Source organism: Xiphophorus couchianus, chromosome 1, assembly GCF_001444195.1.
Source record: "Xiphophorus couchianus chromosome 1, X_couchianus-1.0, whole genome shotgun sequence".
Lineage (NCBI taxonomy): Eukaryota > Metazoa > Chordata > Actinopteri > Cyprinodontiformes > Poeciliidae > Xiphophorus > Xiphophorus couchianus.
This window is the reverse complement of record NC_040228.1, coordinates 3,424,947-3,441,117: the sequence shown is the minus strand read 5'-3', so window position 1 is coordinate 3,441,117 and position 16,171 is coordinate 3,424,947. Positions and strand designations below refer to the sequence as shown.

The 16,171-nt window shown below is 39.8% G+C and overlaps 1 protein-coding gene across 6 annotated transcripts in view; it reads right to left on the bottom strand.

Moving 5' to 3' along the window:
• The window catches only part of tns2a (tensin 2a), a 69,851-nt gene that overhangs the window by 32,883 nt on the left and 20,797 nt on the right, over window positions 1-16,171 (bottom strand). For 5 of the 6 annotated variants that reach the window (XM_028019600.1, XM_028019747.1, XM_028019676.1 and 2 more), the window contains exons 2-3: window positions 12,097-12,202; window positions 11,884-11,921 (exon numbers count right to left, since the gene is read on the bottom strand). The exons of the other annotated variant lie outside the window; for it this stretch is intronic. In XM_028019600.1, the coding sequence (XP_027875401.1) occupies window positions 11,884-11,921; window positions 12,097-12,202 (144 nt within the window). The remainder of the gene's footprint in view (window positions 1-11,883; window positions 11,922-12,096; window positions 12,203-16,171) is intronic. 6 annotated transcript variants of the gene reach the window in all.

Sequence of the window (16,171 nt, the reverse complement as noted above, 5' to 3'; positions counted from 1 at the left end):
GGTTGCTTTCGAACAGGCATTCTTGTTAGCGTACCAAAGTCCTTCACGGTTTTCCCCACAACAACAGAGGCTCCATTACTTCCCTGAAGGGAATATTGCTCCAGCTTGTCAGCGCTTTGAACTTTATGCTGGTTCTTTGTGTTGTACACCTGTTTTCTGTAAGAGTTCAAACAGCTGTCTGAGATGATTAAAGTCATTTAAATCTGTTTTTAAAAAATGCATAATTACAGTTATAAAGTGAAAAGTCAAGGCTTCCGGCTGTAGATTGTACATCTGGGAGAATTTCACATCCACCTGTTGAATAAAGTCATTGTGGGTGAGCAATAGCTGCTTTACTAACACTTACAGCTTGTAAGATTCCATTCAGGGATGTAAGGAGAGCAATTTTTACTAGATGATAGAAATCCTTCAAAATGAACTGTAGTTCTATGGCTCTTGTCAAATACGTCTCAAAATAAAAAAAAACTACAAGAGACTTCAAGCAACAACAACGATCTATAAAATTCTTCTAATTGCATTTCTTTGTGAAAAGCATTCAAATGATCTCATCCAAAACAAATTTTGAACAGTTTAAGGCACTTAAATTTTTTAAAATGAGGTTTCTGAAGCTGAGATGTACATGTATGCATTTCCACAAACTTGCAGGATTTTTCTTATGGCATCTCTGAGGGTGGTTTGCATGGCTTGGTCATAAAACACTCCCTAAAATCCACCTCAAATGTCTATAGCCTCGTCCACATGGGAATATTTTTTTTTTCTAAAATGGGTTGCCAGTTTGGAAAAACACCCACAACCTCACTGGACCAGTTCCAGAAATGTTTTCATTCACACGGAAACGCAGAGAAATCCTATCCCTAACACAAAATGTTATTTTTTTCGTCCAGATCTGTAAGCCTCGTTAAACATAATGTACAGGACAGGCGCATATACCCCCCACACGAGCTCAGCGGTAAACACAACAAGAAAACAAGAATGGAGTAATGACACAACTGTGTGGAGTAATGACGAAGTTGAGCCTCTCCTCTGTGTTATGTTGGTATATAAACTAATAAATTACAAGACAAGCATGTAATCAGCCATTGCTGCTGCAATGTATTACACATACTCCACATTTGGATTATAGGTCACCTTAAATCATCACCACTTTTTTTTTCTTTTATTAACAAAAGAGGTATTTCTGCTGTCACTGTGTATACAAATTGGTGAAATTTTCTGTAACCCGTTTAAAAAAAATTTAAGGTCCCCAAAAATTCTATTTCTGTATGGGTGTGAGGCACAAACTGCTAAATGCTTTCCTGTTTAAGAAAAAAAGTTCCAGTGTAGTTGTTGCCTACAGTATCTTAAAACACATTCATACAAGTCCTGTTCTGTCTGCATTAGTAAAACTCTAGTTTGCTTATATTTAAAGTCTGGTTAATTTGGGGAGGTGTGAATGTGTAATCAAACTCAGATGCGGACCAAAAAAGCGAGCTCTTATGTCTCAGCTAGGTTCAAGTGAACTCTGGTACGGTTCCAATGCGTGAATGCCAAGTGGCCCAGAGAATGCTACAAAAATAAAAAGCAGACTATAGAGTGGGGTATTCTGGGTATGTACAACCAAAACAAACATCTGTGTTAGTGTGAGAAATGGCTCGTGGTCCTTTTGCCAAAGAAAAAAAAGAAATCCTACCATTACTAAAATCTGACGTCACTCCTGTTTTGTTTTTGCTTACATTTCGTGAAGAAGGAAGTTGCGCTCAGTGTTTTCTTCAGGAGTTTTCATGTTCATGTCATCAAGAGAGATGACCTAAAGAGTGCAGCGCCACCACAGTGGTAAACAGGTTGCTCAAAAGGTTTGGTTTGTTTGGCACAATGCAAATTGCACAAGCTGAAAATGTAGCAAATGTCGCAACTTTGGTCCCCATTCGAACCAAGTCTACTGGACTATCAGGTGTAAAAACATCCTTATTCACTACAAGGTGAACACTAATGAGAAAACTAGACAAGTACCCAACCTAATTCAAGAAAGATGACCTAACGTTAAAATGAAAGCATTCAGTAAGGTGAAAAGATACTGCTCTAGTGTTTGTGAGAGCAAATATTGTTTTTTAGATTTTTCACTGTACGTCAAATGTTCCATTCCAACTCCTTTCCTTGGGTTCCCACAGTCTGTGTTAAACAAAAAGGTCGTCCCCTCATTTTATTTTTGCTCCAAGCAGCTGGGAGGACACATTGCTCCCTGCAGAGAGGTTTTCACAACCAAACAAGAACAGCTTCCTGTTGCACAGCTCTGATGTTCACTACATATCTACAGGGGTCTGCAAAAAATCCAAATTGCCACAAATTGAATATGTTGCTTCTAGGGAGGCAGATTTTCTTGTAATCTCTTAACGAGACTGTAACGAACAGTTCTGTGATGGAAAAGCATTCTGTCCATTGTGTATCCAGACTCTCACCTCGTTGTGGAATTTTGTTCTCCACTTGTTAACATAATTTCTTGCTTACTTGAATACGTTACAGGTGACCTTAAATTTATTGTTCGATAACTTTAGGACAGAAAGGAATCCTAGAATGCCATGTGCCCAATCAATTTCTACGAGGTTTATGATATTGTGCTGGGATTGTTTTTTCTCCAAACCCCCAGATTTGCTTTATGAACAGACATCTCCACTTTGGTTTCAGATGATCAAAGGAAGTAGTCTTATGGTTCACTCATTTCAGCAAATATTGGTATTGACAAATTATTTTTAGTATGATTCAGTATTGTGGACAAAATTAAGACTACCACCCAGCAGTGGCTACTTCCTTGTTACAGGAGGCTATACCCATTGCAAGGCTAGCTACTGATCTGACTGGCCACCATTAGCAACTGAGTGGCCGGCGCTGGAAAATGATTAAGAGACTATTCACTTATGTTAGTACTGGAGAGACTAGTAACTACTATGTCTGGGCTGATTCTACAGTGAATCTTCTACTCCCTCTGCTGTCCATTGGCACAAATGGGGTGGTGTTAGCGCAAGAGAGGCTAACTATTAGCATGTACTGATGTTTTAAAGAAACTTTTATCAAGCGAAGTCGTTGGCATAAAATATGTGCATGTGACATGCATTAGAGCCTATCCGTGCTAATGTGGATAACAGAAGAAGTAGACAATCCAGTGGGTGACCACTAGCCTAGATATGCTACTCACTAGCCTTTCCGGTGCTAACACAAGTGAGCTGTCTCCTCCTCAATTGCCAGCATTGGACACTCAAATATTGGTGTCAGCCTATCATTAATCATATCAGCAGCTAGCTTCAGAATGGATATAACCTTCTGCTACAAGTAGCCACTGCTGGGTTTGCAATAGTCTTCATTTTGGCCCCAATAGTGTGCCATATTTTGGAGTGAAAAGGCCCTTTTTCAGTTCTTCCGAACAAGCTATTATTGTTCTGTGTTTTTTAAAGTACTTTAATACTTTACTTTAATCAATTAGCATAATAACTGAGTTTTTTTAATATAGTTTCTCTAACCTTGGAATGAATTAGCTAGGAGGCTAATTCCTCGAATGATTGCCAAGAATCTGAGTTGGTTTACACTAATTATCTATGCTGATTCTTTTTCTGCTCTGTACTGTTTACATACAGCTGTATGCTTCAGACCAGAAGTCTACACAGACTCCTGCTTTTACAGATGTGGTCAAGTGTGTTTGCTTACCAACAAATCTTCCTTCATAAATAATATTATTTTGTTGTACACGTGGGGTAAGGTTTAGATCATTTAGATCATTTTAGAACCTTTTGAGGTTCTTTATTCGAGAACCCTAGAGTTAAAAGTGTCCAAAATGGAATGCAAATGGAAAACACAACCACAGCCATGCATGTTGCTTGTGTTTTGAGGGTTTCTCAGTACATCCCCGAAGCCAAAGTGAAAAAAACAAACCACACCATAGCATTCTCATCCAACTATCTTTATCTTCCTCTCCGAGCCAAACAAGCGTTGAAAGTTGGATGGCAGATAAAAATAAATGTGGGTAAACAAACAAAGCAGGAAGACATCAACAATGGAAAAAGTTCCTGCGAGCCAACCGATACCGGCTGTTATTACAGATTCACTCCTTGCCTCCATGTCTACATTTTGTGGTTGAGGTCCATCTCTGCCATTCATCCTGTTGATGCGCACACAAGCACACAATTCCTGAAAGCCCAGCATTTCCTCCTGCTTCTATATTTGCAGATCCCTACAATGTAAACAGTGTTTAGCATATGTATGGGTGCGCTCAGATTCACCAGACGGGCTTTGTCAACAACTGCTTCAGGAGCTGTCTCAGTTTGCAGCACACCGCAGTTCTCAAACAAAACATGTCAGTGGTCAAAATCGTCATTCTCTTCTTGTGATGTCTTTTTTTCTGATGGTTCACTATCGTGATGAGGCCTGAGGCAGAACGGAACCTGATTCTTCACACACACACACACACACACCCCCACACACACACACACACACACACCCACACACACACCCACACACACACAAAACAACTCTTCCATACAGAGGCTGATGTTTATCAAATGATATCATGACCTAAAATCTGTGTGTAACTCATGCATAGTGGATGTCGACGTAGCCAACAGATCTTCTAAAGAGATCAAACTCGTTGACAAAAGTATTCACACCCTTCAAACTTCTTATATGTCCTCACCTTTACCTCTTTGTATGGTTGCACTTTGAAATGTCTTGCTGCTGAAATGTGCTATACAAATAAAATTTGATTGATTGATTGATTGATTGTGAAATTGAAGGGAAATGAAAGATAACTATTTAAAACTATCGCTTTGTCCTGACAGTTGAATATGAGACTTATAGTCTATGAAAACACAAGCATCCCAGGCTCCTCCTGGCAGTCCTAGAGTCGTCTGGAGAAATGCACCGCTCCTGGCTAGAACAACGAATCAGAGTTAGGAGTACAAATCAGGCTCATGTATGTGCTGCTCACAACCTTTTTCTGCTCAGCACATACCATTGTTAAAGCTGAAGACTGTCAGTGTGCTACAGCTGTTCTAATGGTGAAGAAATAACCTAACATCACAGGAGAACTGCCAGTTTTGTGGGAAGGGTTTTGGAGGGAGTGATGTAGTGCAGCAGAGAGCAGGGAAAAGGAACTTTCTGAGAACTCTTTACTTCAGCAATAAGGCCAATCTTAGCACACACCACCACCACAGCTGTGGTGTGTTGGGGCATCGCATGGTGCAGTGGTCAGAGCAGGGGTCCCTTATATTGAGGCTATAAACCTTGATGTCCTGTCCGCAGTACCTTTGCCACATGTCTTTTCCTCCCTTGGGTTTGGCACTGTGGTGTTGGGATCCAGAGGTAATAGGGAGGCACTTGGCTTGGAGCTGAATCAATCTGGTTGAGGACCATCTTCTTCACTATTTTTCAAATTACATTGGTGGCTGTGGTGGCATCCAAACGTCTCTTCTTAGATCAACGAGTGACGATGATTCTCTTCTCTGAAATACTGGGCGCCCAAAACCTACACATATGGGAGAAGAATCCAGGCTGGGAGTCTTTGTTGCTGTTTGCGAAGTGATTCCACAAAGAATGGAAACGTGTCTTAACATGACACTATGTGAGTATGTTTTGTTTTATTATTAAGATATAACAAGTAATAATTAGGCACTCTGCCTCTAGCCGAGTGCCTGGGGAAGGGAGGACTGCAGGCAGGTAATTTGGGATTAGCACTCTGGTACTGGGATCCAGAGGTAATAGGGAGGCGCTCGGCTGAAGTGACCTGGTTAAGGACCGACAACGTTACTTTTTTTAATATTGCACAGCATGCCTCTTCCTGTCAGATTACTGACAAATAAAAGCCACAAGTGCCTAAAATGTTAAAACAACAAAAAATAATTTTATGTCATTCTCTTTAGGAAGCAAACAAAATAACAAACATTTGAATTGTATAGCATGATTATGCCGTTTTTGTTTATCGATTTGTGTTGTTGCACCAGGTTTCTACATGCTGCTGTAGAATTGCTTGAGTTGATTTTAAGAGTCTGAAGTCTACTGAATGCACTGAATTTTATTTAGGGCTGTCAGAGCAGAGGGAACTGATTACAAATGCATTCTATATTTTCTAGAGTTTTTTTAGTAAATCAAATATGAATAGTTTATGATGAATGAATGCTCTTAACTTTTTCCCACAGACTCACACTCAGAGTGAACTGGTTAAATCCTATCTTGGCTGCGTTTCTTGTCCCATTTATGGTTTTAACTCTCATCAACTCTGATCACGCACTTGGTTCTTCACTTACTTGGCAATACACACACACACACACACACACACACACGCCAACATAGAGCTTGAAGTTAAAACACACTGCCCTATCTCAGCAATTATCAGAGCTGTCTGTGATAATAAGGGGTCTGCTTTGGTCAGAAGAGACAGTCATGGTCGCTGTAACACTGAAAGATCCACTTGCTTCCTGTTATCCACAATGACTCAAGCTGACTTACATGAGGATTGGGTGAAGGTCTGGGTCTGTGGGGAGGGAAACCAGAGGTCTGGGCTCAAGGCCACAAAGACTACTCATTATTGGCGTCACTGAGAACCCTTTTACCCTGCCGCCCCCCACCCAAAAAAACAACCTTCTAAAAACAATTAGTACAGCTATGTACCATAGAACTTCTGGAATGGAGTTATGCCTAAAAGCTAACGAGCTTGATCCGGCTGACATGTTTTTAACAGCAATCCGTGACATGTTCGCATTTGTTGAGCAATTGCTTTCAGTTTGACAGGAAGTCTGCCGCGTAACTGGGATGCTGGGGTCAGCTGCATGCTTGTCGGGAAAACATGCCATTACTCCATTGCTCCAGCTCCTCATCGCTTCCATCGCTCCATCGCTTCCATCGCTCTGTTCCTTTGGTATGCTTTGGGTCTGAAGGAGATTGGATATATGAGTTTTAGAATCTCAAGACTCAAACACAAAATAACGATGAGCAGGACGGAGGAGGTCTGTGTGTTTTCTTTTCTTTACAGAAAGAAAAAAGAAAACGGTGAGCCTGGGGAATTCGACTGTAACCACAACTGTCCTGATGAAAGTCCTGATGTTAGGGAAACATGAGGCGGGTCATGTTGCTTTGCACCACCACTATGTCCTCCCCCACTTCAACCGTATCTGGACTTGATTGCACATCCTCTTCTTGTAAAGAGAGGAGCCAGCACCAGAACACATACACAGCATGTATTCTGTCATATTTAGAGGATAAGGGAACTGACAACAAGGAGGGATGGGGAGGAATCCTGAGGGGACAGAAGGATTGTAATCACTGAAACACACAGCATCTGCAGTGCCAAGACACAACATCTGTGGGAAGGCTCATTGCTCAAGCTTTTTTCCTGTAGGAACTATGAACTCCTAAGCTTATAAATTCAGCTCTGAGGCGCAAGCTAAACCTGCAGTCCCATTACGTTCATTGGTTTATGATTGTAGATAAACACGTCACTGTGAAAGTCATTGAAGATTCTTGGGCTGTGAGCAGAAACCATGACACTTAACAGTGGCTTACTCAGCTGTAGTTGAATTTCCAATCAAGTTATTCTTCACATGAAAACTACCTTGATTTCTAAATACTTGTGTGGATCTTTTCTTCTGCTTTCGTCAAGAAAATCAGCAAAGTTTGAATTTATCTAGTCTTTACACCTATTTGGTTGTTTGTTGCCTTTATTTAAAGAAATCTGCTAGTGAATGAAGCTAAAAGAATGTCAGCTTGGTGATGCCTAAATAGTGACTGGCTGGTCGGAAAGTTTTGATCTTTTTCTGATCGGTGAATGCACCACACATAAGTCCAGAGTGACCACAACACTCATTGGTGTTGAAGTCGTTACTAGTGGAAGAAGTCTCAAAGTTATTTTCTGACTAAATGTTAGCATCCATTACTCTGATGATCAACAACTCTACAACTCTATGGTGAAATAACTTCTATGATTCTCTATTACTGAAAATAAATTCACAGTACAAAAGAAATCTAAATTAACCCTTTAATAGTTTGTTTCACTGAAGCTAAGGAACCAAACCAACTTTCTAAAAAACACTCCCGCACCAGAAGTGAATGGATCAATCCAAAATATCAACAAAATCTGTACCAAATCAGTATCAGTATTAGATCGATACTAGCATTGTAGAATTGATATTTTAGTTTCAGATTCCCTCTTGAAATTTTATTTTTGTATTGTGGTTTCTCAACTCTACCTTCAAAAAGATGATGCTTTAATTTGCTCTCCATGATAACTTCTGCACTTTATTTAGGAAAAATGCATACAAATCATACATTATTATTGTATTTCTTAGAAACCTGCCCTGGGCTTGAACAAAAATAATTCAAAAAAAGAAAAATACAAAAAAACTTATAGGTCACAAGTTTGATACATCAAACCTAAATAAAAAGTATTGGTATCAGTATTGGTATTGGTGAAACTGGCCTTGTATTGACTTGGTATCTGATTGATACCAAAATATGCAGACCTCTATTCCACGCTATATTCCCCTCTACACCAAACGTTTCACTCAACACAATGCAATCAAAGTATTTTTGTCATTGTCATAGCATCAGAATCCCAAAAATGAATGCTTCATCTGTTTAAATGAAACGCCATCTTGAAGGGGGTTCCCATTTCGTTGGGGAAATTTTGATGACGACTCCTAATGACATTAAATCAGGGTAAAAGACGTGAGGTATTACATGGACTCAAGTTTTCTGATCTGCCTCTCAGTCACGCAGCCAGTCAGATCCAGTTGAAATCATTATTTAATCACTGTTGATCTGACTCAGACTTTAACCTAAGCAGACACTAAAACATCCAGTCATTCCCCCCCCCAAGTCCAGCGGAAATGCCTCTTCTTGCTTAATTAAACAGGCTAGTCAACTCGTCATGGGCTGAATTTCACCCATTTTAATCCTTCCTCTTTCCACTGTTCCTCTATGAGTCCTCCCCCCAACCTCCTCTGCCACTGGGGCCTCAGTCACTCTCCCTACTACCCCCTCATCTGCTCCCTGTGGACTAAATTTTCCACTTGGGATCAAAGATGCAGGGGAATCTGTTCTCTGAGAGGAAACATGCAGACAAAAAAACTGTTTACAGCATTCTGTTGGTCTCTGAGAAAGAGTCTGGGTGCTTTTAATGGAACAGAGTTGGGCCAGCTAGAGGCGGTTGGCCTTGTGGGCAAAGATTATTAACCAGAATGACAGGGGAGAAAGAAAAGAAAAGAAAAGAAAAGCTGTAAACTGGCTACCTATTACCACCAACCACTCTCAAGGGGAGGAAGTTTACAAAAAGTGTGTGTAGGTGGTAGTAAGTGGTTCCACAGAGATGGAGCAGATGTATAGACAGGATGCTGACCGGTGTGGTAATGAGACGATTTGTCATCATGCTTGCAGACGTAACAGAAGTCTGGGGAGAAACGGGTTGCCTCACACACCACAGATGTTGCTCAAAGATGAACATTGAGTTAGTTTAAAAAGTGAATGAAAGCCCTTTTTTTATAATCCAGTGCCATCCATCCCTTCTCCATCATTACCCAAATTCACAAATCATGCAAGGTTAGATAACAGCAATGACAAACATGGCAACCATGCTTTCCCCACCCTGCCTTATCTAACCTCTCCCTTCCTGCCTTGCGGTGATGGATATCACTGTTTAACTCCCAGACAACAAACTCTCATCAGACCATTCCTGGACAACATCCCAATCTTCCTCTCTGAACCAAGTCTTTCTATTCAACTATGTTTATTTTATATAAATATGATAATGCCAAAGTATTCACACCCGTTGAACTTCTTCAAAATTTGTCATGTCGCTATCACAGACTTTAATGCACTTTATTTTATGACACAGGGACGTGGACAATTGTGTGGGGGCAGGAAAATGTTACAAATTTACAAATCTGTAAGTTGTGGCATTTTTTGTGTTCAGTCTCCCCTCATTGCAACCTACTGCTGCATGTACGTTAGGAATAATAGCTTTCCTTCTGATTCTGCTGCGTCAAAATGTGGGAAAATTCATGTAGTCTTCAACGGGGGTGTCGTAAGACAATTCATCTTTGGATTTTTTTTGTCAGTAAGTTTGCTTGAGGGGTCTAAGTTAAAGGATTTAAAACTTGCACAAAAGAAGTGTTTTTCCCCCGGATGGTTAGTTGAGATAAAATAGGATAAAAGTCAAACAACGTAAGATCTTGTGCAAAGAAAATGTCCTCCTTGATGAAAGCAACCAGATAGCTTGTCCTTAACGTCTGGTTTTAATTGTTATACTTGTGCTATCTCTGAGCCTCCTTTGATCCCTGAACTTCTCAAGGTTCTGCTCCTCTGATATAGGAGGAAGTCTTTGCCACATGCCTTCGCCCTTGGCTCTTTCTCCTTCGCCCGCTGCTCACCAAGCCTCCAAGCTTCCACTGCCATGCCTGGCATTCTTCCCCCTGCATCCTTCTGTCTATTCATTATACCATCTCTCCATCAATGGCTCTTTCACACGAGCGGTGGTGTGGGGCTCTAGACAGGCTCGGAGCTCTTTCTGAGGAATGTGGCTCAGCAGCCTTTCTGTTGGCAGCGATCTGGAGACTTCTGGCTTTACCGAACTTTGTCATTTGTTGTTTCACACATCACCCCAATAGTAATAGTTTACTTAAGCATCTCAACGTATATGTCTGTGTTGTTCCTGAAGCTCAGAGTTGCTAAAGATGTACATTAAGCACAAGGACAGCTATCTGCTAGGGGTTCAAACTCATTAAGCAAGATATGAGTGTCTGCATTTTGGGTTACCAGTGAATCAGAGGAGTTGAGGTGCTCTGGGACGATTTCACATTTGTTTTACTCCCACAGCGTTTCCTTTATCCCAGTGTTCTTGTGAGACAGCCCTTAAGGCACTCATTTGCTGAGATCATCCATTTCATTTGGAGTTCTGAGAAATAGGGCTCCTTTTAAGCCGGCAAACATTCATTTATATGGGTCAGCATGGGAATGTAATCAAAACGTCAACACAAATGTCAAATTTTACTCAAATGAAAGTTTACAAAACAGCGAAGGAATTTAGTGCTGCAGAATTCATCAGAACAATGTGGGGAAATGTGCTAAATGTTTTCAAAGATGGCAGCTGCCAGTAGCGCATTAGCGGAGTTGAGCTAAGTGCATTTTCAAAGTTAGCAAAAACACTAAGATACTAAATGAGAAATTAGTGGAGTAATAGAAGTGTGGCCACCACTGTGAGGATGTTTAGGCTCATACTGCTTCTAACCACCAAAATAAACCATAATCTTAATTTTTTTTGTAAAATAACTGAAATCAATAACTCAGTCAAGAATAAGTGTAATCAATGGAGTAGAATGATCATACAACATCTCATTTCAGTGACTCTATTCACTATTCACTATCCATTATTCGTATATTCCCCTATTTTCAGATTTTTCAAAATTACTAATTATGCCAAATTATTCCTGGAAAAGCTGCCTGTTGGTAGATGTTTTCATGCACCATGTCTAAAATGCAGCTTGGGAAGCTAAATACCTAGACACTTTGTTACTTGGCATGGTATTGCCTGGCATTTGCTTAGCCGCCAATCTACTATTGCGTTCTTCATTTTCCTTGACGCTGATTGGCTGTAACCCCAAAGTGTACACTAAATGTAAGTATAATTTTTATTTTGTGGAGATTAGAGAACAGTAACAACAAAATCTAACTTGTGAACATAATATTAGATTTTAGAAATCAATATATGTATTCCAAATATGGCATTCACACCCCTTTGTGAGTGAATGTAGATTTCTGACTATAAGTGGAAGTCTGCAAAAGAAATACATTTCATGCTTCACATGTGCCATATTTACTCTCTGGCATTTAAATCTTCCACCATTTTGCAAAGTTTTTGTGGATGACTCTTACCTTGCCCTCACACTTCCTGTGGGTGCCTGTCTTGCATACTGAAAGAAACATAAAAATGACAGAAAATATGTTTCAATTTAGTCAGGTAAAAACAGCCCAGTCTCTATTTTAATCTCCACAAACAAACACTCATCAAACTGTTGTAACTTATTTGAACTTACATTGATTCTTTTTTCCAAACTATTCATCCCGACAGCCTAGTAACATTCTTACCTCTGCAGAAGGAGCCCATGTTTTCGATGTTCTGTCGACACACGCTGCACTGCCGTTTCTTCTTGAACGTCTTTTCCTTGAAGACATGGGGCTCTCCCTTCCCTGCCTGTTAAACAACACGTGCACACACACACACCCACACCACTGAATGACTGAGTACAGACACCTGATACTGGCTAGAGTGCAGCAATATGTGGATGCCTGCTCACAGCAACACTGAAATAATCCTGTTTTGACCTCAGCTGTCTAACAGGAGCCACATAGACACTGGAAACAGAACTATTTTACAAAACCAAAGCAATGAGGCAATGCATGAGTGACCTAGAGGCCTGTAATTATGACAGGAGCTCTGAGAGACCAGCTTTAACCTGTTTGTCTGACTGACCTTTCTTCGTGCATGAAAGCTCTGTATGTGCACAACAATAGCAGCATCAGTTCTCTGCACCTTTTGCCTCTTGAACTTCTCTGCTGGTTGTGTAACAGTCTTCCAGTAATGATCCTCGTGGTTCCCGCCCATGCCTCACCTATAATCCCATTTCTGTTTGTGTTTCTGTGTGTTAACTGTGTGGGTGCAAGACAAGAAAAAAATATGAATAGATTTTTACAGGGCAAATAATAAAAAAAAGGAATTTCAGCTGATCTAACGGCTGAAAGACAGCTGGACAATGTGAAATGAGAAATGAAGCAGGTCCTTTTCTCATGTGAACATGTGCGTCAGTGTGGACAGCAGTACACATGCTGCAGCCATTCCTCCAGAGACTCTTTGGTGAATTTGAATGCTACACCACCAATAACCAAGGGCTCAGATAAATAATTGAAGAAGTTCAGAAAAGAAAAAAAAAATATGGGCACGTCTTTTGGAAAATTGCAAGTAATCAGCAGCAAATTTTAATGAAGTAAATTTAGTGCTACACTACACTGTATTTATCTGGGAATTTATGTTGCATATAAACACATGGCATATCTACGGAAAAGGATGAGGTCCACTAAAATAAAAAAGAGAATGCTGACATTTTTCTCATAATTCTGATTTTAAACTTAGCATCATCAAGCAAATCTACTCTTGAAACTCAAATCTACCAACTAACTTTGGAGAAAGACTCAGCGTGGATTAAGTGCAGGTTATGTGATCATTTTCCGTATTTTGTATTTCCGTATTATTATGCTAAGAGCATAATGGATGAATGTAGGGTTATTAATTTTGACATAGATTGACAGAATTAGAATTGTGAATTCAAAGTCAGAATTCAGAGAAAAAGAGTCAGATTTCTGAGATTAAAGTCATATATTCTATAGTGGCCCTAATTCTCTTCCACAGACATAAAAAATAACATGACTTTAAGATTTTCACAATGAAGACCAAAGAATAAAACAATAGCTCATTCCCAGGTTTGAATATCTCACAGATACGTCAGTATTACGGATCACTTGGAAAAACAACAAAAGAGTTTGTGGTTATTTATTGCACGCCCATTTTAAAATGGAAGATGAGACAAGAAGAAATGAACTGAAATGTGAAAAAAGTCATAGTGACAAGAACCAGATAGAAATGAGAAGAAATTGGGAAAAGCGTTTAAAGTTGAAATGACAGTGGTGAAAAGATTTATTTTAGAATGAGACTTAATACCAAAGATTGTGAACACACACATAACATATTTGACACATAATAACATGCTTAGGAAGAGCACAAGAATTTTAGCATTGCCTCAACTGTCGATTGAAAAATGATCCAAGATTTTCCTTCTCCTTCTACCAGAGATCAAGAGACTGCTAGTAATTCTGGGTTTTAGGCCGCAATGACATGTTTCTAGTTGGACATAACTCTGGTCACTGATATTTTGTTCTGTTATACCGAGTACAGGAGTGCAAGAACTTTAAAGACCAAGTTAAACTCTGCAGTCATCTTTCCTTTGAGCTAAATTAGAATCACAATAAATCCAGAGAGCTTTCTCTTGGAGTGTTCGACAGCTTGATAAGTTCCTTTAAACCCTTTTTTCTCATTATATTTGTTGGTTGTTTTGTTCTTTATTTATTATATGTAGAATCAGCAAATGCTAGTAATATATATTAGGCTGATTAACAGTACATTGAAACTTTAATTCCATTATTGGCTCAAACTGATTTTCTCAATCTTTTTAGTTGGCATGTCTATCACTGATTACATAAAGAGTCATCCTTCCTCCACCTAAACTTTGTGTTTGTCACAAAAACATCCGATAATATACACCGAACTTTACTGTTGAAGTGTATGTGTTGTTTACATCTGCAAGGCCTTTTGTATGGGTTCTCCATTTGCTGGGTAGACTTTTTTCCTCACCAACAGCAGAACAGCAGACCACTAGAACATGTTTTCTATTATCCTCCCTTTTCTGACTGTGTTCTGGGAATTGACTGTGTTTGGGCAGCTGCCTGCCTGGTGTCACCTCACCTAACCCAGCTGTGTTCAACAGCTTCTGGCCCACTCCGGTACAAGTCTGCTCTGACCACAGCAACCTGGTCAGTGAAGGTGCACACAGTGGGCGGCTCAGCAGGGTTGATACCAGTTATGTCATTTGATATTGTTGGGTGAAAGGTTGCCTTTTTACCATTACACTTAGAAACAACCGAGGTAGATGTTTTACAGACTTACCCCCCTGCTCCCTACTGCAGTTAGCTTAACTAAAAAAGATGTTATTGTTAGACATATCTAAAGGGAAATGCAATGGGAACGAGTTTAACTGGGCTACATTGATTTATTTCAGACTTAAGCAACTGATTTTGTGCTTCAAAATCAGTTGAGTCAACATAACATATCAGGCCTGACTGAGTTCATCTACATTTATCTGTTCTCAGTTTAACTTGCTTGACTTAGCTGATTTTAGAATGAGTTGATGAAATGCTATGTATTTTGCACCATTTTAAAGTATATCAGCTACCAACTAAAGGTAGTTGGTATACTTTTAAAGGTAGTTACCTTTAAACCAACTACCTTTAAAAGGTGACACAAGAAACACAATCTACTGGTCCACGCAACAATGATGATCTGAATTAAAGATATTTCTAGTAGGTTATGTCTTGTCAGAAAAACAATCCCCCATGGAGATCAGTGGGAATTCTTAATTGCATTTGGAAATTAGAATGTCAGATTTATAAGGTGCAAAACTTATTGTTTTAGTGAACCTCCGAGCGCTTGAGGAGGGAGCGGTAGAGAACAGCTGGCCGAAATTAGCGTTCATAAATCGGATCAACCTTGAGCTAAACGCCACTTACACCGTGGAGCGCCAATATCCAACTTGAAGCTAACTTCACTGTGGTATCAACATGGACGATCTGATCTCCAAATTATGCCCCGCCTCTTCCGTGACAACTCACACAGACAAATACAAGTCTCATTCATTCATTCATTCATTCATTCAGACTAGTGTTAGTTCACACACACCCATACATTTTCGACCTATCATTCAGAATAGTATGTCTGTATGCTTTGTGTGTACGTGTATGCGTGTGTTTGTATGTGATATTTTAGCAGTGTATATGTGCAATTTTAGTCTTGTGTGTGTTTGCGTGTGAGAAAGAAAAGTTGTATATGTGTGTGATATTTTAGTAGTGTATATGCGCAATGTCTTTTGTGTATGTTTGTATGAGTCTTTAGTAGTGCGTGAGAGACAAAACATAGTTTTTGTCCTAAATGGCCCCTCATACTCAGCGTCTTCTTCAGAAGTTTTGCTGTAGTTGCCTTTAGTGGTTCTTGGTACAGCGCCACCACAGGTGAGAGGGGGAACAGATTTTTCAAAAGGTTCAGTTCATTGTCACACTGCAGTATGAAAGCAAACACCAGCTGAACATGTAGCAAAGGTTGCAAATTTGGTCCCCAATTGAACAGAGTATACTGGCCTACGAGGTGTGAAAACACCCTGTGAAAAATTAGAAATCCTTAAAAGTGGTTTTGACAAGTTAAAACAAAAGATTAAAAAAGAGATACAAAAAGAGAACAGGCAAGTGTAATCGGCCAAATAAATTCTGATTAGCGCACTCCAAAGTTATGAATTTATCCTGAAGCAGTGGTTCGTCCTCAAACTTTCCACATTTCAGATGA